This window comes from Cydia fagiglandana, chromosome 8, assembly GCF_963556715.1.
Source record: "Cydia fagiglandana chromosome 8, ilCydFagi1.1, whole genome shotgun sequence".
Classification (NCBI taxonomy): Eukaryota; Metazoa; Arthropoda; class Insecta; order Lepidoptera; family Tortricidae; genus Cydia; species Cydia fagiglandana.
Window position 1 is genome coordinate 4,451,261 of NC_085939.1, and position 26,149 is coordinate 4,477,409.

General features: G+C 44.7%; 1 protein-coding gene across 1 annotated transcript; it reads left to right on the forward strand.

Annotated features, from left to right (window-relative positions):
- Positions 1-631: 631 nt before the first annotated feature.
- On the forward strand, positions 632-25,447 carry LOC134666503 (transient receptor potential-gamma protein-like). Its single transcript, XM_063523684.1, has 20 exons — positions 632-751; positions 2,183-2,225; positions 2,514-2,635; positions 7,404-7,597; positions 7,848-8,022; positions 10,934-11,278; positions 11,861-12,046; positions 12,437-12,671; positions 13,683-13,826; positions 14,535-14,674; positions 15,253-15,499; positions 16,266-16,389; positions 16,918-17,113; positions 17,919-18,110; positions 18,305-18,346; positions 19,114-19,297; positions 19,992-20,334; positions 22,071-22,215; positions 22,788-22,949; positions 23,400-25,447. The coding sequence occupies exons 3-20, from the start codon at positions 2,531-2,533 to the stop codon at positions 23,544-23,546; spliced, it is 3,306 nt and encodes a 1,101-aa protein (XP_063379754.1). The 5' UTR covers positions 632-751; positions 2,183-2,225; positions 2,514-2,530; the 3' UTR covers positions 23,547-25,447.
- Positions 25,448-26,149: the final 702 nt, after the last annotated feature.

Below are 26,149 nucleotides of genomic sequence, written 5' to 3' on the forward strand. Positions count from 1 at the left end.
CTCCCAAAATGGTTTCTTTACACAACACAAAAGTTCAAAAAGATTTTAGCAACACTAGAGAAAGTGCAGTTTAACCTTTTCACACATTCATTATTTTTGTGAAAAGGGATATAAGTTGTTTTTGAAAGCCAATATTTCCGTTACTTTCACATAAGTCAGGTTAATTTAAATGACAAGTTATAATTCATGACTTAAACTATCTAAACTAAAAACAAAAACCTAATTTTTTTAGAAACAATGCAGAGAAAACACGGTTTGAAACGTTTTTCGGCCATACTGAAAAATTACATTTTTTGAGTTTAACCCTTTTACACTGGAGGCACAGAATTTTTAAGTTAACTATTTTTATATAGTCTTATAAGTGAAATTCCTGTAATTTCTTAGACAAATAAAGTTTCTATAAACCGAACAGCAACACTCCTAACTGTAGGTACATCGGCGGATCTTAAACGAAAGGGCTCTAACGATTTCGATGCTATATGGGGTTTTCGGGGGCGTAAAATCGATTTAGCTATAGGTCTTATCTCTGAGAAAACGCAGTATTTTGAGTTAATATAATTATGATCCCAGATATTTATAGTTATACAAGAACCTGCTGTTTGTCTGTTGTAGAAACGGTTAAAGTGGAGCCAGAGCATGGGTCCCTCGAGGTTGTGGAGCGGCTGAGCCCGGGCCGGGGGCCGGCGGCACGCTGGAGGCGCTGCGGCGGCACTCGCGGCAGATCGCCGCGCGCCGGGTGCGCCGGGTGCAGGTGAGGGCGAGCTCGTGGGGTCTATTATTACATTATTAGTCCTCCTCATCGTTTTCGATGATGGCAACACTAAGGGTCGGTTGCACCAAACTGTTATTATTATTTTATTTATTTTGAAACAAACAGTCTCGTATTGCTACATTGGATACAATTGCATTTTAGTAATATTGTAGACTTACAGTTTCCTTAATTAAATTATGTAAACATAAACATTAAAATATGAAAGCCATAACCCGTACCCGTGTTAAATTTTTATGTATGGAAAGTTTCATAGTAAAGCGGTGGGGCGCGCCGGCTGACGTTGATCAGTCTGTCAAATGTTGGTTGGTGCAACTGGCCCTAAATAAACGTTATGGACGTTGTCTAGCGTGAACCCTTATGTGGCTGGCCAGGCCGAAGTTGGTCTTAAATAGGTACGTCTTGCACGCCTGACAATATGGTTGGCCAGCTGAGTTGAGCATGTCGTACACGTAGGAGGGCTTAGGTCTCTCTTTCCGTAATTGGCGTTTTGTGACTAAGCTTGTGAGGCGGTTATTCTCAAACATTTTGACACTGTTGTGGATGGTAGAACGCCCAGATCACCTTCTTCCAGTAAGCTCCCCCCAACATTTCCAACACTCGATGGGTCGATGGCGCAATATCCCGTTGCCAGTCAGATCAGATCGGTCGGATCGGTCAGGTCGGATCGGTCAGGTCGGATCGGTCAGGTCGGATCGGTCGGATCGGTCGGTCGGATCGGTCGGTTGTCGGTCAGATGCCGTTGTAGCCCGTTCTTGTAGCGCAGGGTGCTGACCACCATGCTTCCGCTTTGGACTTTTTTAGTAATTCTTCTACGTTACTTGAGATTGTTTCAAAATTAACTGTAACATTTATGCTTAATTAAAGTAATTAATATTGGAAGTAAAAAAATATCATAAAAACCGGCTTTTTTACTGACTTAGGGAAATTCTTATTAAAATGTACTTAGAACCATAAGAAAGGAATACAATTGTGTATTATAATTGTAATTTAGTATCTTGTCTATTATTTCCAATCAAAGCTATATATAGGTACATGTAAAATAAACCCATGACATCCAGAAAAAAATAAACTTTTATAAGTCAATCTTCGTATCCTTCGAGCAACACCGGCTTCCGACACGTTCGTAGCAGAGCTAGTAGTCCATCATTCGGACTTTGTTGTTGATTTTTCACCAAATAGGGCGGGGTTTTTTTTCTTTCTGTAGGTAGTAAAGTACCTAAACTTTCTAGTGCTCGACATGCTACTGCCCTCACCGATGTCACCTCTTTTGTCAATTAAGTCTAAATATGACTTGAGAGAGTGACGAACACTGGAGGTGTAACTAATGTGACATCTATTTCAGTTTATATTGAACCTGTTCCGTGCAGCCCGCCCAGCAACCCGCCCGCCTAACTCGCCTGTTTGTTGCAGTTCTCGGAACGGGAACGAGATGGCGCGCGCGGCGACGGCGCAGGTAAGCGCGCGCGCAACATTGCCCGCTTCGCCCGCTAGATGACCGCGCTTCTCAAGTGCTTCCCATTCCAGTAATGGATTCCTAGTTTACATTTCACGTGCCGTCCGCCAGAAGTGATTAATCCAGTTTCCTTTACATACAATTATTGACATGTTCAATATTATAGCGTTACGCGAGTGGTATGTTGATTGTTTACAATACGCTCTAAATATATCTTAGCGGGACGCGGGCGTCAACCGCCCGTGGCACATCTTAAACCTGGTGTGTAGAGGTGTGTTGTGTGTGCAGAAAGCGGCGGGTCGGAGATGTCGGGCGGCAGCGGCGGGGCGGACCGGCGGCCGTCCACCTGCCGCGTCGAGATGGGGAACCTACTGGCGCCGGAGCCGCGGCCGCTCGACAATAAGGTCAAGGTATGTTCACACTCAGGACCCTCTTAAACTACGCCCTGGGGCCCTGGGGCCCTTGGACACATAATAATTTGGGGCCCTTTTGGAAAGTAAAGGAAGCAAAATTGAACTAACATTTTTCTACTATGACCTTCTATTTATTATGGCTCGCGGGCCCCGTGTGTCCTTATTAAAGACGGTACTGTTCACACTTCACTAATACGTTGTAATACACAGCCATGAACAATAGGTGGGTAATACCTGGTAATACATAATTCAAGAATTAGTGGGCTTAGCACAGGTGCGCCGCGACAGCATCTCGCCCGCGAGACTGCCCGTCCCTCTCTAATTAATTAATACAGTCAGAAAAGGACGGGTTAGTGTTCCTGTGCTAAGCGTATCGAGTATAGATGAATAGGTCACATTGTTTATCCTGTATACACGCCTACACGGTGTCGCTTTCAGTAGAGTAAACGTAGGGCAATCCTCTATTATTGGTTTTCGTTTGATCCGTACTGAATGCAACATCCTGTATGTGGTACTTAATTTTGTTTTCTAGTAAGCATTCATGTTTTTTTGACACGGCCTTGAATAGATCCTGAAGAAGTGGTTATCTTCAAGAAAAGCTTCCCATTAAATCACTATATAGAACATTGTTTGTGTCTTATCTACATAATTGAATTTAAACTGTTGTGAGACATAGTTACCTGCCTACCTACCTACTAACATTGAATGACTTTACGGTTTAGATTCACTTGTTTTTAGCCACACGAGCGACATGTTTCGGAGAGCCTAGGTCTCCTTTCTCAAGCACTGACAGTGCTTTTTTGTGCAGTGGTCAGTGTTTGAGAAAGGAGACCTAGGCTCTCCGAAACATGTCGCGCGAGTGACTAAAAACAAGTGAGTCTAAACGGTAAAATTATTCAATATCTACAAAGTTTGTATTTATATGTTACGTCATGATTATTAATAATTTGTTTACCCTGAATTCTGTAAGGATAGGTATCTATACATATTCATGGAAGGATAAATTATTATCCTGGGTAATTTAGGGTAATTTAGGGGATATCTGCGTAGTTGCGTATACTTAATTTGCCCTTATTAGGGATCATCCATTAATTACGTCACACGAATTTCTAGGTTTTTAGACCCCTCCCCCCTCCTTGTTACACTTGGTCATATTTTGCAAATCCCTCCCCACCTGGTGTGACGTCACATTTTAGGCACCTTTGTTTGTTTTCAACGAAATCGGCCATACTAAATTCGGTACTATTTTTGGTAAAAGAAATAGCAGTAATTTTATAACACAAAACCATTTAGGAACGAAAATTACCTATTTCCAAAACCTCATTATTTAAATTTAGAGCGAATAAAAAAATATAAATTAATTTTCGGTTACTGATGAATAGCGATGAAGTTAAAATGACGTCACAATGTTTGTGACTCCCCCCTCCCCCATGTCACATTTTCTTGACCCCCTCCCACCCCCTAAACGTGTGACGTAATTAATGGATGACCCCTTATGGTATTTGTGGCTGATTGTGCTCGTGTTTTTCTTCATCAATATTCAATAAGTAAGTACTTTTATTATGCGTGATCAAGCCACTTCATAATCATGATACCTACTTAAAGGATGACTTACGCTAGACCGGGCGGGAGCCGGGCCGGAGCTTCCGGAGCTTCGTTTTCTATGGAAAGCACCACGTAATGACCGATTAGCCGTCATAGAAAATGGCATGTCGGTCGCATCGGCCCGGGCACGGTCCGGTCTAACGTGAGTCACTCTTAACAAAATCAAAGGAAACATATATAAGAGAGCAATCAGACCAGCTTTAATGTATGGATCCGAATGCTAGGTTGGGCCACCACGCGAAAATCAGATGAACAAAAACTACCGTCACAGAAATGGTCTGGTGGTGTAACCTTGAGAGTCAAGAGTCAGGAACGAATGTTTTCAAGTCGCGTGTATGTAAAAAAAAAATCCCTTACATCCCGGCCACGACAATGCGCGACTATCGACAACGGCGGCGGCAACCATAGGTGGGAACGAAAAGTCCGTTCGCTGTGTTTCGCCCCAACCTATGGTTGCCGCCGCCACCGTCGCCAGTCGCGCAATGTCGTGGCCGTAGCCGTTATTGATAGATGTGTTTCAAATTTATTTTATTTCTGTGGCGAGCGCGATCCGTGCGGTCGTCCCTTGTTGTTGATACAACCTTGTAACTTCGACTAAAATCGGGTTCATCCCGTTTGTTGTTTTAATGAAATCTGTTTAAGAATTCATACGCTATGCTATAGTATTAGTCCCCTAACCTTCGTATGACGGCAAATCTTAGTCTCTGAAGGAAGACGGGCACATGTGTGCGTACACACATGAGGTTGTTTATCATTAACGTACCTAATCGAACATCATAACACTAGTGGCGCGGCCCGGCTGCGGCTTAGCGGCTAATGTTTTTGCAAGCTTTTATTATCTAACTAGGAATAGGTATAAGTTGCCTTTAAAAATGTACAAACCTTTAACGACTACTTGTTGTTGGAAGGGTACCTAACTTACTGCTTAAGAGGTAATACCAGGGGCGTACTTTAAAATTTTGCGCCCCGCGGGACAATACGTTTCGCCGCCCCAGAAGTCAAGGAAGAAAAACAAAATGCGGATGAAATAAACCGGATGGCCCTAGGGTAAATACGCTCCTGGGTAATACTAGTTGAGCCTCTTTAGGTGATTTGAGAATTTCAGGTAAAGACCTTTTGCGCTTACGGGGCGGCTCCTAAAATTAGTGAAGAAATATGCTATGTAAAAATCTCAGAAATAGAAGGTTCGTTCTCGACATTTTCCTGGATCTTTCTCTTTGGTTTGGTTATGAGATAAGACTCCACTGTTCCCGGTGTGCCCTTTATTGTCCGTAACAGATAATCTTATCAAGCAATTATGACGACACTTTAGCGTCGCGAAAAATGAGCGGAGTGTTGATGGCGTTCTATTAAGTCAAAGTAAAATCACTAGTATTTGACTACCTTTTACTACCCATCTAGTAATGACAGTATTAGATAATATTGACTAAGTATATCGGCTCACGGTTCAGAAATTGAAATTAACGACGCCCAAAGCTCGTATTTTAGTATTTACGGCCGACCTGGTTAATAATTCTCGCGTATAATGATGAGTAAATATTAAAGGCGCAGCTGTAAGCCACAACAAAGATACGTAATTGGGTCGCTGTCTGAGTATTGGAACTGAAACACTTTCGTAGACCTATTATAGAAAGTGGCTACCCGCGCTATCGAAATCTAAAACCAATTCTTAATAAATGTATTCACCAAAGTGGGTTGCGACTCGCGAATAATCGGCTCAATCACGTTGCAAAAGTTCCATCTTTACCGCTGTTTACACGAGTTACGAATGCAAATACAAACAGACGGATATCTATTGACTTTATTTAATAGGGGGAAGGGTATGGTGGTGAGGAGCTTCTCCATTTGCATAACGAGTGACAAGGCAGTGGGCGGCCGGCGCCCTTCCCGGCGCGCTGACATCTTGTCACGCCGCCCGTGCTTGCATATCGCAACAAGTGACCTATTTTGCATCATTTTTCATACTAACAACATCGACACGTCTAGAAGGTCAGCGGAGCTGAGTCAGCTCCTTTGGAAGCTCATAATCGTTGTTTTGATAGATGGATCGGACTTATATTGATCGCCATTACCCTAAACTGACAGGGGAAATACATATATCTTATAGAAAGCCGCGTAGCGGACACAGCTCTATTCAGAGATAACACGGGTATAATATTCCCCCTTGAGATGGTAATTCGCGCCGAGGCAGATATTACACCGGTCCTCGCGGCTTTTGCATAATGTAAGGCCCCGAGAGTTTAAAACACGGCGTATCAATTACCTTGTTTTAATCCGTCTCGGAAAATGTAGAGGGTTAACCGAGCCTCTCGAGGTTAATGGATTGTGGCTTTCGGAGCTTAACCAGAATATGCCAGGAGGACGCCAGGGAACGTCAATGAATATTTGCCTAATTTTAATTAGGCAAATATTCATTGACGTTCAGCAGAGCTTTTAGCAGATTCTAATATTTATATTAGAATCTGCTAAAAGCGAGCACATCCTCATTTCAAATCCCTACCTTAGGTACTACTTATAATAATTAATTATAGGTACATTAAACCTACCTATTCATAACACGCTATTAAAGTTCTATAACTACGGTCGTACATACTTATATTTACAATACAATACTCTTTATGGCAGACCTCACATATTTAGTTTACAATAAATATACCTATACAGTAACATAAACAAAGACAATTGGATAGAGGTAACAACAGGCGGTACTTTTATGTTAGTTTTACGAGCTTCGTGTCGGATGTTTTTGCAGGTTGATACAGATGAAATAAATAGATACTACTTATGTAGCTACCTATATCAAACCGGATCACTTTATAATAGGTTTTAAAGTCGAAATGACATGTTTCATTCCATAACGGGGAGCTTTAACTGGGGTCACACGCATTGGCTGAACTATTTAATGTTACTGAGTTTCGCGGAAGCTTTAATTTTAAAATATATTGAAATCGTATTATATCCGATTCTGAGGGCCTACCGCGAACCACGTTCGACGTGCTGCCTCCCTGTCGCACTTGTAAATTCGTACGTAAGTGTGATAGGGAGGCAACACGTCGAACGTGGTTCGCGGTAGGCCCTCTGATTTTACTGACGCTCTATACTTCCACAGCGAGCACACTGTTGGATGTACACTCGTCATTGATTTCTTGCTTGTGTGCAGCGGCACAGTATCCACGGGATGACAGAGGAGGAGAATGTGGTGCGTCCGCACCAAGAGATGGCGGTGCTGTCGCTGGACGAGAAGAAGTACCTCCTCGGGGTGGAGCGCGGAGACGTGGCGGGCACCCGGCGCGTGCTGCTGCGCGCCAGGGAGACACAGCACATTAACGTGGACTGCGTCGACCCCCTGGGAAGGTCAGTAGATAGGTATCTCTCGTATGACGTCAGTTGGTCGACGAAAATTGTTGCGCGGAGGATTAATAAAAATACTAGCGACCCGTCCCGGCTTCGCACGGGTTTACAAATTATACATCTAAACCTTTCTCAAGAATCACTTGATTGGTGAAAACCGCATTAAAGTCAGTAGTTCTTGGGTTTATCGCGAGCAATCACACAAACAGACAGACGCGGCGGGGAACTTGTTTTATAAGTGTTTAATATCCAGGTCCGCACTTCTGATGGCCATCGACAACGAGAACCTGGAGATGGTGGAGCTGCTGCTGGAGTTCGGCGTGGAGACGCGCGACGCGCTGCTGCACGCCATCTCCGAGGAGTTCGTGGAGGCCGTGGAGGCGCTGCTGGACCATGAGGAGCGCTGCACCAAGCCGGGGGAACTGCACGTGAGTTGTGTGTAATATCCAGGTCCGCGCTGCTGATGGCCATCGACAACAGGAACCTGGAGATGGCGGAGGCCGTGGAGGCGCTGCTGGACCACGAGGAGCGCTGAACTAAGCCGGGGGAACTGCACGTGAGTTGTGTTCAATATCCAGGTCTGCGCTGCTGATGGCCATCGACAACAGGAACCTGGAGATGGTGGAGGCCGTGGAGGCGCTCCTAGACCACGAGGAGCGCTGCGCCAAGCCGGGGGAACTGCACGTGATTTGTGTGTAATACCCAGGTCCGCGCTGCTGATGGCCATCGACGAGGACCTGGAGATGGTGGAGCTGCTGCTGGAGTTCGGCGTGGAGACGCGCGACGCGCTGCTGCACGCCATCTCCGAGGAGTTCGTGGAGGCCGTGGAGGCGCTGCTGGACCACGAGGAGCGCTGCACCAAGCCAGGGGAACTGCACGTGAGTTTTGTTCAATATCCAGGTCCGCCGTGCTTCTGATGGCCATCGACGAGGATCTGGAGATGGTGGAGCTGCTGCTGGAGTTCGGCGTGGAGACGCGCGTCGCGCTGCTGCACGCCATCTCCGAGGAGTTCGTGGAGGCGATGGAGGCGCTGCTGGACCACGAGGAGCGCTGCACCAAGCCGGGGGAACTGCACGTGAGTTGTGTCCGCACTACTGATAGCCATGTGGGGGTCCTTTTTAACGTCCATCTGATCTATGTCTTGTTTTTAATTTAACTGGTTTTGTTTGACGTAAATAAATGCATTTTCATTCTTTCTTTCTTCTTTCCATGAGGGGGCTTTCTGGACAAAGTGTTATTGAAAAAATACCAACTCCGAATCAGAGTAACATTAAAAATATATATATATATATATATATCCCAAGTTTTTCATATAAAATCATGGTGTCAGTTTTGTGACGATCCATGCAAAATGTCTGTAAAAATGCGTTCGAAAACATACATTTCATGTTATCACATTACTAAATTAGCTATCTACATATAAAAATGTATGTAAAAATGCGTTCCAAAACAAGCATTTCATGTTATCACATTTCTAAATTAGCTATCCATACAAAATGTACCTAAGTATGTAAAAATGTGTTCCAATTTTCCAAAACATGCATAAATTTCATGTCATAAATTACATTAATAAATTAGCTAAGAGTAAGTAATTCAGTGTCTTTTCAAGTGTCTGATTTCACTGTCCCTTTTGACATGTTATAGAACAATCTCTTTCAATTGTTTCAACTAAATCATAATTAGCCAAACAGTCCGTTATTTCTAATGTTGAATGGGGGATTAAAGTAGCACCGATATAAAGCACTTAGCGAAACGGGTCTTTATTTTCGGGATAAGCCGCAACCCTGTAAAAACCGTAGAGTGCTCTGGTTTAGGATGGACGTATATTTATATTTCCCGCTTGTTTTATGACTTTTATGAGCGTATACAAAGTAATTAAGTACCTGTACCTACTCTGGACAAAGGCTGAAATTACAGGTAAAATTCTTTCTCAGGAAAACATTATTATAGTGGGGAAAAATATTCAATAAATAGTATACATAGTTATGTATGTAGTATGTATTTATTCATAAAGATCATAGTTTTGAAATTAACTTGTTCAATAGTACGTTTGCATAATATGCTCTTTTACATTACAAAAAGACTAATCAAAAGCAAAGAATTGCTAACAGTAAATTTTTCGGAAAATAATGATCCTAATTCCTAATGAACCTTAATTTCAAACATTTTGTATAATGTAGGCAAAACATATTATAGCTACGTTAAAAGTTTGTCCGGAGGCAGGGACATGTTGTAAGTACATTTAGCGGTCATTTCATTAACCGTTATCGTAGGGTTCGTAAAACAAATCTGTCCCCAGAGAATCTGTTTCAGACTAGGTACTTTAATCCTCTTTGAGTTTAATTTAGTACCTATTCGTATACCTACATTTAATTTATAAAGAAAAACTTTAATACAGTAAAATTATACATTTTGCGTTTGCGTCAAATCCGGTAGTTCTGATTTTTTGCAGGCTTGTTTATGATGTTGTAGCAAATTTAGTCTACTTTAAAAACGCCCCAGGATGTTACTACCAAAAACTAGTACTTTAGGGTTATAATCGCCCGAATCTAAAAAAAAAATGCGGTTTATTCGATTTTTGACAGCGTTGCGTTCGGCGCTCGAGGTCACAAACTTGGATTATTCATTGGGCCAATATCTAATATTATTATTTATTTTCATTTAATAAAATCGTTATTATTATATCATATTTTGATTTAATTTCATTTCTTTCTCATTTCAATTAATTTATTTATCTCTATAACATGTGTAACAAAATGACATTGTATAGCATATAGAGCATAATACTAACAATAGTTTATAAGTCATAGTCGTAAGTCTAACAAAAATGATCTCAGTTGGTCCTTAAATAAATGATAATTAAATATCATAAACAAGCCTGCAAAAAATCAGAACTACCGGATTTGACGCAAAAGACCCAGGTTACAAAATTCGACAAAGTTACTGGATTACTTATCTACTTTAATGATAAGATTTTATGTAAGCGACTACTATATAATATGCATGTCTTTGCTAGTAACTGGATGAATATTCGCGCAATTTGTTGTATGTTCATGACTATCTATAAGAAGGTAGGTATTTAGTGGGTATCTATATTATCTACACCTGTTGGCAAACCCCCAAAAATATCTAGAGACGTGACGTACCTACTCTAGCTAGTCAGCTAAAATCGAATAAGGAGGTATATCAGCAGCAGGGATTGATTATCAGTATGATAATTTGTCTAGATGTTAATTTCGGATCGGTGGGCCAGTTTTCTCAATAAACCAATGATTTAGTTAAAATCAAATGGATGGATCGTGGAAGTGAGCCACTGTAATGCACCAATTTGTATTTCAGAGCTGGGAAGCGCTGCCACCGGAGACAGCGACGTTCACACCAGACATCACGCCGCTTATCCTGGCCGCGCACCGTGACAGCTACGAGATTATCAAGTTGCTGCTGGACCGCGGCGCCGCGCTGCCAGTGCCGCACGACGTACGGTGCGGCTGTGACGAGTGCGTGCGGTCACGGCGCGAGGACTCACTACGTCATTCCCGTTCTCGCATCAACGCGTACCGCGCACTCGCGTCACCGAGCCTCATAGCGCTGTCCTCCAAAGACCCCATACTCACGGCGTTTGAACTGTCGTGGGAGCTACGCCGGTTATCAGCGCTCGAGCATGAGTTCAAGACAGAATATCAGGTAGGTCACTGGAAGACTTAGATTCAGTCCGCCATTCCCGTTCCCGCATCAACGCGTACCGCGCGCTCGCCTCGCCGAGCCTCATAGCGCTGTCCTCCAAGGACCCCATACTCACGGCGTTTAAACTGTCGTGGGCTACGCCGGTTATGATAGCACTCGAGCATGAGTTCAAGACTGAATATTAGGTAGGCAAGCCACTGGAAGACGAGTAGACTAACTTCGCCATTATCGTTCTCATAGCTCTCACTCATGTCCAAGGATCCGATACTGAGAGATAAGTTGACTCGTTGCAACTCGCAATAGCTTTTCAACGCGTATACTCCATACTCAATTGATCAAATTTGGTCTTGGGGATAAGATTATCCAGAACCATCATAGGTATACTTCGGGGATGGTGGTATATGATAATCTCTTCTTTGGAATAATCCCTTGGAAGCATTTTCGTGGTCATTTAGTAATTTGGCGGTCAAACGCTACTTACCTAATCACCTTTTTTCCTGAGCATTGAGTGAGCTATATCAGGATTTCTTAGGTGTTCTGTTTCATTTTGCCCATGTGTAACGTGGGGATATATTGTTGCAGGAGCTGCGCGCGCAGTGTCAGGAGTTCGCGACCGCGCTGCTGGATCACACGCGCACCTCGCACGAGCTGCAAGTGCTGCTGAACCACGAGACGGGCGCCGCCACGCCGCCGCTCGCCGAGCCCGGCGCGCCGGAGCGCATGCGCCTCTCGCGCCTCAAGCTGGCCATCAAGCTGCGCCAGAAGAAGGTACCGCACTAACATAGCTCGTTGAATGTAAGAACTTCGCTTCGCTCACTCGTTCGACAAGTAGGTACGTATAAGAAACTCTATGATCCAATAACGCACATCATTGTTGTAAGCTAGTTCCAACGAGACGAAGGTACCGCACTAACATAGCTAGACCACGAGGAGAACGCTATACTTATGAAGATTTACTATACATTTTAATATACATTACAATGCAAAAGTATGGAAAGTATGAAAGTGATGCCTATGGCTCATAAAATCTCGGGAATCGTAATTAATAACACTTTCACACACAACAAATATTGGTTTTTGGTTTACGCGGTTGAGCTTCTGAGTCGACGGATCGATATGACACTATCGAATTTTATCGCTGACCTATTAACTTTTCAGTTCGTAGCGCACCCGAACGTGCAACAGCTTCTGGCCTCGATCTGGTACGAGAGCGTGCCCGGGTTCCGGCGCAAGAACATGCTGCTGCAGGCGCTGGAGATGGCGCGCATCGGCGCCATGTTCCCGCTGCACGCGCTGGCGTACGTGGCCGCGCCGCACTCGGCGCCCGGCCGCACGCTGCGCAAGCCCTTCATCAAGTTCCTGTGCCACTCCGCCAGCTACTTCATGTTCCTGTGTGAGTAGTCTGCTAGGACATGCTGCTGCAGGCGCTGGAGATGGCGCGCATCGGCGCCATGTTCCCGCTGCACGCGCTGGCGTACGTGGCCGCGCCGCACTCGGCGCCCGGCCGCACGCTGCGCAAGCCCTTCATCAAGTTCCTGTGCCACTCCGCCAGCTACTTCATGTTCCTGTGTGAGTAGTCTGCTAGGACATGCTGCTGCAGGCGCTGGAGATGGCGCGCATCGGCGCCATGTTCCCGCTGCACGCGCTGGCGTACGTGGCCGCGCCGCACTCGGCGCCCGGCCGCACGCTGCGCAAGCCCTTCATCAAGTTCCTGTGCCACTCCGCCAGCTACTTCATGTTCCTGTGTGAGTAGTCTGCTAGAACATGCTGCTGCAGGCGCTGGAGATGGCGCGCATCGGCGCCATGTTCCCGCTGCACGCGCTGGCGTGCGTGGCCGCGCCGCACTCTGCGCCCGGCCGCACGCTGCGCAAGCCCTTCATCAAGTTCCTGTGCCACTCCGCCAGCTACTACATGTTCCTGTGTGAGTAGTCTGCTAGGACATGCTGCTGCAGGCGCTGGAGATGGCGCGCATCGGCGCCATGTTCCCGCTGCACGCGCTGGCGTACGTGGCCGCGCCGCACTCGGCGCCCGGCCGCACGCTGCGCAAGCCCTTCGTTAAGTTCCTGTGCCACTCCGCCAGCTACTTCATGTTCCTGTGTGAGTAGTCTGCTAGGACATGCTGCTGCAGGCGCTGGAGATGGCGCGCATCGGCGCCATGATCCCGCTGCACGCGGGAACATTTACAGTTATGTATGACACACCTTCGTTATTACTTGCCGCGTACTTACGGATACGAGTATACCTTAGTCTTATGATGAAGAATCTGTATGTACAACTATCTACTTATCAGCTCCTAAAATATCGTTACGTGTACCTACTAAGTACCTACTTTCATAAGAACAACTAGTTTGACGATAAATTAAGTTGGTATGAATTGCATGATATTCGGACGTTTTTGTTCCAGTTTTACTAATCCTGGCGTCTCAGCGCATCGAGACAGCAACGATGGGGATAGGGTGGGAACGAAGCAATCAAGGCCAGCCGCCAGTGTCCCGCCGGGGGGCGCCGCCCTCGCTCGTGGAATGGCTCATCCTCGCCTGGGTCAGCGGTGAGTGTCCCCGGGGTCCACTTAAGCACAGCAACTATGTAGCGTGTAGCATAATGTCTCACCGCGGGGCTTCTTCGCCCTACAAAACAATATAACCATGATTTTGATTTAATTTCAAAATATTCCAATAATCAATAGCCACTGCATCCCTGACGGATGATTGTTGCAACGCTGTGTCAAGAGCGGTTGAGACGGCCAATGCATTTCCTCCTGTGGCTATACAAGCCTAAGTCACATGTGTGAGTTTGTTGAGCTTCTGGATTTGAGACCAGGCTACCAGCGCGATGACGCCTGTGCCTTTTAAGTCTGAAGTTTTCCAGTCACACTTCGTCGTGCTTCTTCACTCCCACGGCCTCCTCACAGCCGTCGGTACCTATATTTTAATATTTATCTATATTAGTTAAGTAGGTAAAAATCCTAATTATGTAAAACCACAGAATAAATAATAGTACTAAGTACAGAAGACTCACTCGCTAACAAAACGCGTCTGTTACGATCAGCACAGATATGGCCGCTAGGCAAACCCAAAAATTGGGGCCAAACGGATGTTAACAGTGAACCACCACCACGGATGTATGGAGCTACCAGTAGCAAAGCGACGAAATCGCGGAGTGAGACACGCCTGGTAAAACGTAAAAAGTCATGTGTATTTTAAAAATCACAAGCCAGCAAAGGTTGACTTGTTAAATGATGCTGACCTTGTTGCAGGCTTGATCTGGAGCGAGGTGAAGCAGCTGTGGGACATGGGGCTGCGCGAGTATGTGCACGACATGTGGAACGTGATCGACTTCGTCACCAACTCGTTGTACGTCGCCACCGTCGCGCTTAGGATCGTCTCACACTTTCAGGTACCATTCAGAAGGGTTACAAAATATTAAGAAGTAGGTACCTGCGGTACTTCAAATGTACTTAATATACGTTAAATATACTTCTTACAAAGGAGTAACGGTAAAATAAAAAAATGGACACATATCTTTGGCGTCGACTTTCCTATTCATTTTTCGCCTATTCAAATTACAATTTTTAAATAGCCGGTTTGTAAAGCCGTAACAAAAATGTAATTCTTTCTAATTTAATAAAATATAAAAGTCCAGGCACATGTACCTACTTACGACCAATTTGCAGTAAGATTTATCGCCGGGTACCTACTGTAACTAAATGTCGTACCAAAAAGTCAAAGAGCTGGCGCAGGACGCAGGATAGGGAAAGCTGGAAGAGAATAAATACTCAAGTTAATGATGATGATGATGACCTACTGAAACTGCCTATTAGCCATCGTCGTGGTTAGACGTGCGACAGACATAAAACCTTTAGTCGGACTTGACATAGTACAAGTTTAACACTTTCAGTGCCCCAATTCCAATACAAAATGAACTCGATTATCCGGGTTCTCGACACTGTTAAATGAAAATGCTCTGTACCGTAGGTGCGACGAGAGATGGCGCAAGGTCTGCAGTGGAATCAGCCCCGCGAGAAGTGGGACGCGTGGGACCCCATGCTGCTATCCGAGGGTCTGTTCTCCGCCGCCAACATCTTCAGCAGCCTCAAGCTGGTGTACATCTTCAGCGTCAACCCGCACCTGGGCCCGCTGCAGGTCTCGCTGAGCCGGATGGTGCTGGATATCCTTAAGTTCTTCGTGCTTGATATACTGGTCATCTTTGCTTTCTCGTGCGGTATGTATCATATAAATCTGGAAATGGCTAAATTCCTTCCTAGGTACAGAAGATTCACTCTCTAACAAAACGTGTCTGTTACGATTAGGACAGATATGACCGTTAGGTGGCGATAGCGCCACGCGTGGCTTATGGCTAGCCACAAAAATTGGTGTGGGACGGATATACTTGTATATCTATACCTGTTGCAAAGCGACGAAATCGCGGAGTGAGCCACGCCTGCTTGAACAAAAAACACCACTACATCAAAGAGTATATATGTCATCATCTCATCATCATCTCAGCCACAAGACGTCCACAGCTAAACATAGGCCTCCCCCTTGGACCTCCATTCGTACCGGTTGGAAGCGACCCGCATCCAGCGTCTTCCGGCGGCCTTAACAAGGTCGTCCGTCCATCTTGTGGGTGGACGTCCTACGCTGCGCTTGCTAGTCCGTGGTCTCCACTCGAGCTCTTTTCGACCCCATCGGCCATCTTCTCTGCGCGCAATGTGGCCTGCGCATTGCCACTTCAGCTTGCTAATCCGGTGGGCTATGTCGGTGACTTTAGTTCGTTTACGGATCTCCTCATTTCTGATTCGATCACGCAGAGAAACTCCGAGCATAGCCCTCTCCATAGCTCGTTGAGCGACTTTGAATTTTGAGATGAGGCCCATAGTGAAAGACCACGTTTCGGAGCCGCAAGTCATCACTGGTAACACACACTGATTAAAGACTTTCGTCTTCGTATATATGTAAAAATGTATAAAAGACACTACGGTTTTCAGGTCTGAACCAGCTGTTGTGGTACTACGCGGACATGGAGAAGAAGCGATGTGTGACCACTCCGAGCAGCGCCAATGGCACCATCCCTGATCCTGATGCCTGCATCGTGTGGCGGCGGTTTGCCAAGTAAGTTAAATGCCTTTGTAACAGCACCCAAGGCGCCTATGCCAAGCACGCTTTAAACTTTGGACTTTGGCCGACTTAACATCCTGAGGCCGCGGACTGGACCAAATGTATAGACGGCTGTTTGCCGCTCGCCGCTTTGCTACCAGTCCGCGGTCTGAGGGCATGCGTCCGGCATAACGACAGCACGCCAATCGCTATCGCGCTCGAAGCGTTGGGTCGGTCATTTGATATTTCTGGTCTGTTTATGAATTTTTCGGAACTTATGTACCATTATGTATCGATTTTCGGTGAAGGAAAACATCGTGAGGAAACCGGACTAATCCCAATAAGGCCTAGTTTCCCCTAGGGGTTGGAAGGTCAGATGGCAGTCGCTTTCGTAAAAACTAGTGCCTACGTCAAATTATGGGATTAGTCGTCAAGCGGGCCTCAGGCTCCCATGAGCCGTGGCAAAATGTAGGGATAACGCGAGGAAGAAGAAGATATATTTATGGTCTGTTTCTGTACAACAAATCGCCCTGTATGTTCCAGTTTATTCGAAACGATGCAGACTCTGTTCTGGGCGGCGTTCGGGCTCGTAGACCTGGACTCGTTCGAGCTGGACGGCATCAAGATCTTCACGCGCTTCTGGGGCATGCTGATGTTCGGCACGTACGCCGTCATCAACGTCATCGTGCTGTTAAACTTGCTCATTGCTATGATGAATCACTCATACCAGCTCATATCCGTGAGTGTTTTCTTTTGATTTATTTATTATTCAATTCTATTCACAAATAAGCTTACAGTCTAATAAACCAAGGCGCTTATAAGTAATGTTTAATATTATATGCTATGTTACAATTAGGGTCGGTTGCACCAAACCGTCTGTCACCGTTCAAACGTACGCTAAATGAGGTCGGTGCCAAGCCGGTCAAAAGTTTCTTATATGGGAAGTTTCATAGACGTCTGCTGCATGACGTTGATCAGTCTATTTACTGTGGTTGGTGGAACTGGCACTTACACTGTAAAAATTACATGTCAACGTTAAAAAAACAGAAACAAATTGAATACTTTATTTAAGAGTTACACAAACGCGCAGCCAAAAACAGGAGCTCTTTTCCAATTTAATTTTTTCGTATACCTTAAAATGTAGGTATGTACTTAAATTGGTAGCTGATAGGCCCCCTGGATAGGCTTCCTAACCCGCGGTTTACATTCGCGTGCGAGTCACGAGATGACGAGACGCGAGTGTAAGCGGTGGGCTTATGGCTCTTCTCGCGGCTCGTCTCGCGCTCCCCTGGCTCGCGTGGAGAAACGGTTTTTTGGGCACGAGTTAAAGGGGCTCGCGATGGGCTCGAAGGAACGCGCGCTTGCTGATTACATTCGCGTTCGGCTGACATTTTGCTACAAACCTTAGACCGTGCCGTCTGTGTTTATAATCAATTAGCTCGACGAGCTTACGAGCTCGAGGCGAACACGAGACGAGCCGCGAGCCGAACGACGAGTAGCGAATGTAAATAAGCTCTGTGTTTAAGTATGTGTCATGCTTGCAGGAGCGCGCCGACGTGGAGTGGAAGTTCGCGCGCAGCAAGCTGTGGATCAGCTACTTCGAGGAGGGTGGCACGGTGCCACCGCCCTTCAACGTGGTGCCGTCGCCCAAGTCGCTGCTGTACGCGTGGCGCTGGCTGCAGCGCCGCATGTGCGGCCACGCGCGCGCCAAGCGCGAGCACATGCGGACCATCAGGGTGAGGGCATAGGTTTACGGTAGACACCGTGCGCTGTGTATCTGACATACTGGTTTTAATAAAACCTTCAAAATAAAATAATATTACGCTATAACAACTGATATACATATTTGAATTTTGAGGTCGGTGCCAAGCCGGTCAAAAGTTTATTTATGATGTAAGATAATTAAAATAATGATGTTTATTATTTTTAGAGAAAAGCAAAGCAAGCCAACGAACGCGATTTCCGATACCAGGTGAGTTTAAACGGGGTAACGGTGCAAAATTTTGTTACCTGAATGCCAATTAGGCATAGTGTCTCCTCTTGGTTGAATGGAAAGTCAGATGACAGCCGTTTTTGTAAAAATTACTGCTAGGGCCAGTTTATGATGCAAGCTACCGCGAACGCAGGTCTTTAGTCCACAAATTATGTTGAGAGTAGGTACGTGATATCTATAGAAAACGCTTTAGGTATTAGTAATTATATCAAAGCTCGAAAATAAATGGGTCAAAAACATTATTGTGTTACGTCTTTCCTGTAGACATACACAAGAGTTAAGGGCTATAAAGGTTAATTTTCTTATTTAACCCTTATCCACGTGAAAAGGTCCTCCTTTTATATAGAGAACTATGATAAAATCATTACTTACATGCCCACAAGCTGTTAACTATTGCCCACAGGAGAGAAAAATGTACAGTTCGCGCGAACACACTAGTTAACAGCTTGTGGGCATGTAAGTAATGATTTTATCATAGTTCTCTATATAAAAGGAGGACCTTTTCACGTGGATAAGGGTTAAATAAGAAAATTAACCTTTATAGCCCTTAACTCTTGTGTATGTCTATAGGAAAGACGTAACACAATAAAGTTTTTGACCCAAATGTAACAAGTCTAATTCAAATAGGCTCGTCCATTATCAACGTTAAAAATTAGACCATAGTTGTAGTATAAGATAGTTACTTGAGATTACGTAATGAAAATTATGACGAGGAGGGGGTCAAAGATGTTTATACCTACTTGCAGGCGATAATGCGTAACCTGGTGCGTCGCTACGTGACCGTGCAGCAGCGTCGCGCCGAGTGCGGCGGCGTCACCGAGGACGACGTGAACGAGATCAAGCAGGACGTGTCCGCGTTCCGCTGCGAGCTGGTCGAGATCCTGCGCAACTCCGGCATGAACACGTCCACCGCCAATGCGGGTGCGCCCGGTAAACAACTAACGTGAATTGTGCACGAGCAACGAGGAACGCACGCTTCAAGTCAATTGTCAATACAAACTCTGGCATGAACACGTCCACCGCCAAAGCGGGTGCGCCCGATAAACAACTAACCTGAATTGTGCACGAGCAACGAGGAATGCACGCTTCAAAATTGCACGTCTCTGACATCGACCTCGTCGAGCAACTAGCTTTTGTCCGCAACTCCTTCTGCGTAAAATTAGTACTTATTTTCAAATTATAGTCTATGACTTCTGCAATAAAAACTTAGGTAGGTATGTCCTTTCCTGGGACTCGAACTATCTATCCACAATACGAAATTTCATCTGAATCGGTTCAGCGGGTTGTGTCATTAGATGATTGCCTTATTGCACTTAAACTGCTGTTAAATTATTTCTGACCTGTCCTTCGTGCGGACGGTTGTGAAGTGTTCGTACTGTCATCACGTCTCTCAAGGCACACCGCTGCTCAAAATACGCTGACGCACCTTGAACGCTGAGACATGCCTTCTGAGTCACGTTTTTAACCGCCAATCGATGCCATCGCGTCGAAACACGCTATATGTAATAAATTGTTGCGATTTAGATGCAGCTCAGTATACGGTGAGTCAGAGTATTTTGTCACCGGTGTGGAGGATCCTTATCACTATGGAGTGTAAACGTCCGTATTGGTTGGCACTCGGCAGGTGGCGGCGGCGGCAAGAAGAACCGGCAGAAGGAGCGGCGGCTGATGAAGGGGTTCAACATCACGGCGCCGGGCGGGTCGCTGGCGCCGGTGGACGAGTTCCTGGCGTCGCTGCACCACGAGCACGGGCCGCACTCGCAGCTGTCGCAGCTGCTGGGCGGGCGCCTGCGCGCCAGCCAGTCCAGCCTGAGCGACGCGGCGCCGGCGCCCGGGCGCCGCAAGCCGCCGCACAAGCGCCGCTGGGGCACCATCATCGACGCGGCCCGCGCCGCGCGCGTCTCGCGCCTCATCGGCCGCTCCCGCTCCGAGGACTCCGTCTGCGACCACAACCGACACTCGCCCAGGTTCGTTCACCTTATGTTTTTACTAATAAAGTTTAAAGAATTTCGTATAGGTACTCATCGTGGATATGAAATTTGAATGAATTGGTAACTTCAAATGGCAAACTCGATTTTCAATTTACATAGACCGCAGTTAAAAAGTTCTGCAAGTGTTTCTCTTGATTCCCACGTATGAAACCTCAAAATTGTGCCTATAGGTGGAATATTATGAATGAAGCGTATGGTTAACACTTCATGAAAAACAGCAGCTGCTGCACAAGGCACGCATGCCGCATATTTAGGTCTCATTAGCACGATGCTTAATGATGTAGGTACCACCGCCGAGAATATTCTCTATTAAGCGTAGGTAGGTACTATTTAATCAAGTACCACTAATAGTGGTGCTTGATAAGCGGAATAAGTACCTACGGATAGTACACTCCTAACCTTACACTTTATCTCTTTTGATTGTTTGTTTTATATTAGGTATTGGATGCATGCCTTTATTCTTAACGTAGATTATAGATGTAATTTAGAATATAATTTCACGGCTTCCTTTAACTTATAGTTCGTTTTTTTAAGCATTAAAAATAAGATAGGTAAACAATCTTGATGTGTCTTTTGATTGAAAAACACATTTTATAAATAAGTTACGGCAAATATGTAACAATTATGAATATAATACGATCATTTATAGGTATATTCTTCTGCTTTCATAATAATAGTTACTGATTTTTAAAACAGCGTTTTTCAAAGAGACATGTCAAGAATGCTTACTAATGCTAAAAAAACGAACTATACTTTGAATATTTACCTAATGTTTAAACTTTCTTAATTTGTTTAGAGCCTTCTAGAGTACCTACCTACCTACCGTTTCAATAATAAATAAATAGGTTGAATAATAATCGATATTAAACTTTCGTGAGACATATTTTAAATTGACTCGAGCCTGAGGAAGGACCCCCGACGGGCCCGAAACATGTCGCCAATAGCGACTAAAAATTCAAGTGAGGTTGAATAATATAATTTTATTAGTAATTTAGCAGAAGCACATTATTATTTCTAGGTTTCATTGTCTAGCATCTTTCACTTAGTGTCTTATTTTGTATTTCTTCTTACTAACTTTATTGCATTTAACAAATTCTCGTTTAACTCTTTCGTGCCCGACTACCCGTACCTACAGCTAATGTACAGTCGCCATCAGATATATCGGAGCGGCCAAGGTGTTCACAATATCTGAACACGCACTCTAACGCCCTGACAATAGAGGCGTGTTCAGATATTTGTCCGATATATCTGATGGCGACTGTACTCGATACTAGATAGGTATATACTTAGTCGTTTTTGGGTAACCAAAAGAGTTAAATGCCTATCTTCATACTGGTGTTTATGATCGGTTCTTAGTCTCAAAATGTGGTCCCTTCTAGGAACCAATGATTACAGCCTATTACTACAAGGTGTAGGTAGATTTTATAGATATAAAATAATTGAAGGCCAGTTGTAAAATATGATATCGAAATTGTTCATGTCATTGAGCCGCTACTAGGTACTACCTACACTTATTGAAGCAGATTTTTTTTGATTCGGTCGCATTTTTTTGCACAGTAAAATATTTTTCAGACTTGGTCATAGTTTAGTAACCAAGTATACCCTAAATCGGTCAAAAACGCCAGAACTATACTAACAATATTGCACTGATGCATGCTAACTCGTCTCACTGGTCTTTCCAGCGTGGGTTGGTAAGTTGTGTGTGGTTGCAGTGGCAGCGAGCGATCGGAGTCTGGGAGCGACTCGCAGCGCAGCGAGCGGCGCGCGGGCGGCCCGCTGCACCCGCTCACCGCTCTAGCCGCGCTCAAGCGGAAGCGGAAGAAGTTCTCAGACTCACGGCGGCAAGCGGAGGAACGGGTGAGGATATGTAACGTACTTCTAATTGAGTCGCGTCTGTATTTTATTAGTGTAACTACAATAAGTCTCTTATTTTTGGGTTGGTTTTAGTTTACAAATACCTAATAATACGGTATTTTATATGGTAATTTTATGTTGTACTATCTTGTGAGCGTTTTGGGGCCACCTGTAAGCCCGCAAGAGTTGTACACCAATAAAAAAAAAATTGTGTCGGCGGTCGTTTCCACTGTCATACTCGTATTAGTCAGACGCGAACTACCTACCTACCTATACTTTGTATTTGTATGGTGTACCACTAACGGATGTTGTATTAATATTACACAGTGTACAGAAGTACCTAATGCTTATGAAGATTACGAACTTTTACAAACTTAACCTTTTGAACGCCAAACGGCGCATCCATTTGCCGTGCCACGGGGGTAAAATTTAGTTTTGTGAATAAATAATGCCAATCGACCTAAAAGTGGGGTGTTTTTCCGATCGATATCAAATGCCGTCGTTGTCACGATTTTGCGTTGACGTCAATTGCCGTCTGTGGCGTTCAAAAGGTTAAAATAATGGTGTGTCGTCAGGATCGTCCGGCGGCGGAGGCGCTGCAGCGCGCGAGCTCGGTGCCGGCGCGCGCGCCGCCGCCGCCGCCGCCCGAGCGCGCGCCCCCGCCGCCCGCGCCGGCGCCCGACCGCGGCGGCTCCAGGGAGCCGCTGCTCGCCAGCCTCGACGACGATGCCACCAAGGTACCTTCTGCCTTTATCAATAATTATATGCGTCCGTCAAACTGGGTACCTACTTGGGGACCGCGGAGATACTTTTTCGATTATATGAATGAGACCACCAACAATGCATCTTTGAAAATGAGTTTAGTACCTATAGGTACGTAATACTTGCCACTAAACTGTAATTGGCGAGTCAGATCGTGAATCACCGCGGAATCGTGCTTCTCTCTTCTGCACTTGCACGCCCTTATGCAAAAGTAGTGCAAGTAGGTACCTAGTATTACGCATTAAAGGTATGGTGCCTAACTATTATTGATGGGCGAGCCCCTTGGTGCTGTGGCAAGTATAATACCTAAAATCCTCATGTAGTTCTCAAGCTCCTAAGCATTCATTGATTCCGAAGGAAATTGTTCCTCTACCAGTATTTGCCGCGCTAGCTCGTGAATCAATCCAACGGCTTGTGTTCCGCAGCAGGAGCAGCAGTGCGGCTGCGCCGAGCCAACGGGGCCCACGCCACGCGGCGGCGCGCCGTGCGGCCGCTGCGCCGCGCTCGCCAAGCTGGCCGGCGTCACGCCGCTGCACGGACACGCGCCGCACCACTCCGCCGGCTGGCTCTAACGACACACGGTCCAGGAGTCTGATCCGGCCCGGGCCAAAAAACATATATAGCATCTGGCTAAGAAGCCAGAAGCCTGGCCCTCGGGTCAAATTGGAGACCCCTGACCTAAACCATCCGTCTGCGGGCTCACTGTGAACTTGTGACGGCGTTCATGTCATCCTTAGTGGGGCGAATTTGAGAAGTCGCGCGATACATCGCGTGTTATCCTAGGCAAAATAGTTTCGTCTTGATGACGTCACAGTAGGTACTGGTTTAGATCAGGAAACTAAGGCGGCTGTCTGCGATAAGCGAGTAGCAATCGAGTATTCTTCGTGCAGACCTGCGTGTAAATATAGATCCTGTTTGATATTAATTGCCGATGACAGCTGGCTATTTAAGCTGCTAATAAGTAGGTACTGAGCACCCTTTATTTCATGCGAAACCGTCACAAAGAAAGTCATTCACTGCTACTCGCTGATCGCCGCTATATTTATTAAGATACGCTTAAAGTAATCTACATAATACCATTACATTATCAAAAGGCATTATTAAGAAAATTCACCAAAAGGTTAGAAGGAAAAAGGATCAGGTCATTTTATAACATTAGTTGCTTTTAAGAAATAATTGAATTTTTACGTTATTTATGTTTACATTGAAAGTGCATCACGTAGTGACGAGACTAAGAACTAAACTTACCTCGCACTGAATCAGCTAAGATGTTTATAGACGATGTTTATGAACTATACTCTGGCAAGCCAATTTTATCAATAGAAAAAGCGCGAATTTAAAAAAAATTTTATGAGATCGACCGTTCAAAAAGCATTTTTTTCTACTGAGAAAGTTAGCTTGCTACAATATACTTAATACATGTGCGGGATGTAAATTGAAATGCAAACAGCAGACAGTGAAAAGAAAATTAGTTATTATAATTCCGTACTTTCTACACGTATACATATTAACTATAAGGCTACCGGTAAACTGTTTGTATACGTACAATAATCTTCGTAAAAAAACTAGAATCCAATAGAGATCGATGGAAAACAGACACATAATGAAATCACAACGATAATAGTACTGAAATAGATAGTGATAATGACCAATACCTAAGTAATTTTTGATAGTTTTTCTCCACTATCCAGAACGAATGCAGCAATATAAGAGGCCTAATCAGAACGAAGTAGTTATATCATATCGCACAGCCTCATCGTCGGGAATCACATCTTCAATAGCCCTTATGAGAGGGAATAGACTCTTAAGAGTACCTCCGATTGAGACAATGAACAATCGCTAGGTCGCTATTTAGATCCCGATTGAGAGGCTGGAAGGAGTAGTCATAATTAAATTTAATGTAAATAGTTAGTAGATAGCGAAAGTGAATCGAGCTATGCACAACGGGAATTTTAAAGCAAACTGTTAAATGGAGCCAGATAAAATTTAGTGATTCTGGTCGTACTTCCATTCTCGTCCAGATCTCGGGTCAAAATTTACTAGTTTGCTTGGTCTCGTGAATTGAGATGACCGTCCATATGGCAGGACTCGTCGTTTTAAGTGTGGAGGTCGCCTCGCGGCACGCACAACTCTTATAAGCGTTTAAATTTTAAAACATACTCGTAGCCTTAAGTAGGAACCTTCCTTAACTTTAACCATGACAACGTTACCTAATATCAAACACCAATTAGGATAAGTAGGTACAAATGAAATTATAACATAGTTAATGAAATAAATATAGGCAACTATTTATTTATACACCCAACGGGTTGCAGTTTAAAATAAGTCGATAGTAAGTTATCAAATACAATGTGTTCCAGAAAGTTTTCCAGTAATCATTTATGCTGTTCTGTCGGCGCACACTCACTAATATAAGGTTAATCGAACAAGAATAAGCAGGGATTTTTAATTGAATGTTTTTCCCATTTTTACGTAATTGTTAACACGCAGGCTAGACACGACGGCTAAGCAAAGCTAGGCTAGGCTAGGCTAAGTAAATGGGTCGAACACCAATGTTGGATGACTATAAATATAAAGTATTGATGTAAGTCTTGATGTGATTAGTTGAATGTTCTGCTGTAGTAGTGTCGACATGGTGGGGTCACGCAGCACCGAATGGTAAAGCCTCTTAAAAGGGGGTCTTGGTCACAAAAATCATTGCTGAAATCATGAATGTAGTCATTGGCCTAATTCATTACAGTTCCCCTTAAAAGTGACCAGTTTTAAAATGTAAAATGACTCAGAGACTTCCAGTCTTTGACAGTGTATTCGTATTTTAAGCGCTTTGTAGGGGTAACCCGCAGAACTACGTCGACACTGAATAGCTAAGACCGCACCAGTGCACTTTCATGGTCATCCTACGTCTCTAACAGCGATTTATTTCGTCGGCTTGCGTAGTATGGTGGTGATGTCACTTTCTGAAGGACAGAAATGCATCACTCAATGTTTGAGCGAATCCCAGTAACAAGCCACGATGTGAATTAGCAATTTGGCAAAACACATGCGGTAAAATTATGACTAAAACGATTAGAAATATGACAAAGCAAGAACTGAAATGTGAAAGTGCACAGGTGTAGAGATTAGTGTTGGTAAGACTTGAGTCTTTCTAGTCCTTGCATTTAAAACTCCACTACCA

Coding starts and splice junctions, on each gene's coding strand:
- LOC134666503 (XM_063523684.1), top strand. CDS start 2,531: ATGTCGGGCGGCAGCGGCGGGGCGGACCGGCGGCCGTCCACCTGCCGC. Junction 17,114..17,918: donor ACTCATACCAGCTCATATCC/GTGAGTGTTTTC, acceptor TCATGCTTGCAG/GAGCGCGCCGACGTGGAGTG. Junction 18,347..19,113: donor AACGCGATTTCCGATACCAG/GTGAGTTTAAAC, acceptor ACCTACTTGCAG/GCGATAATGCGTAACCTGGT.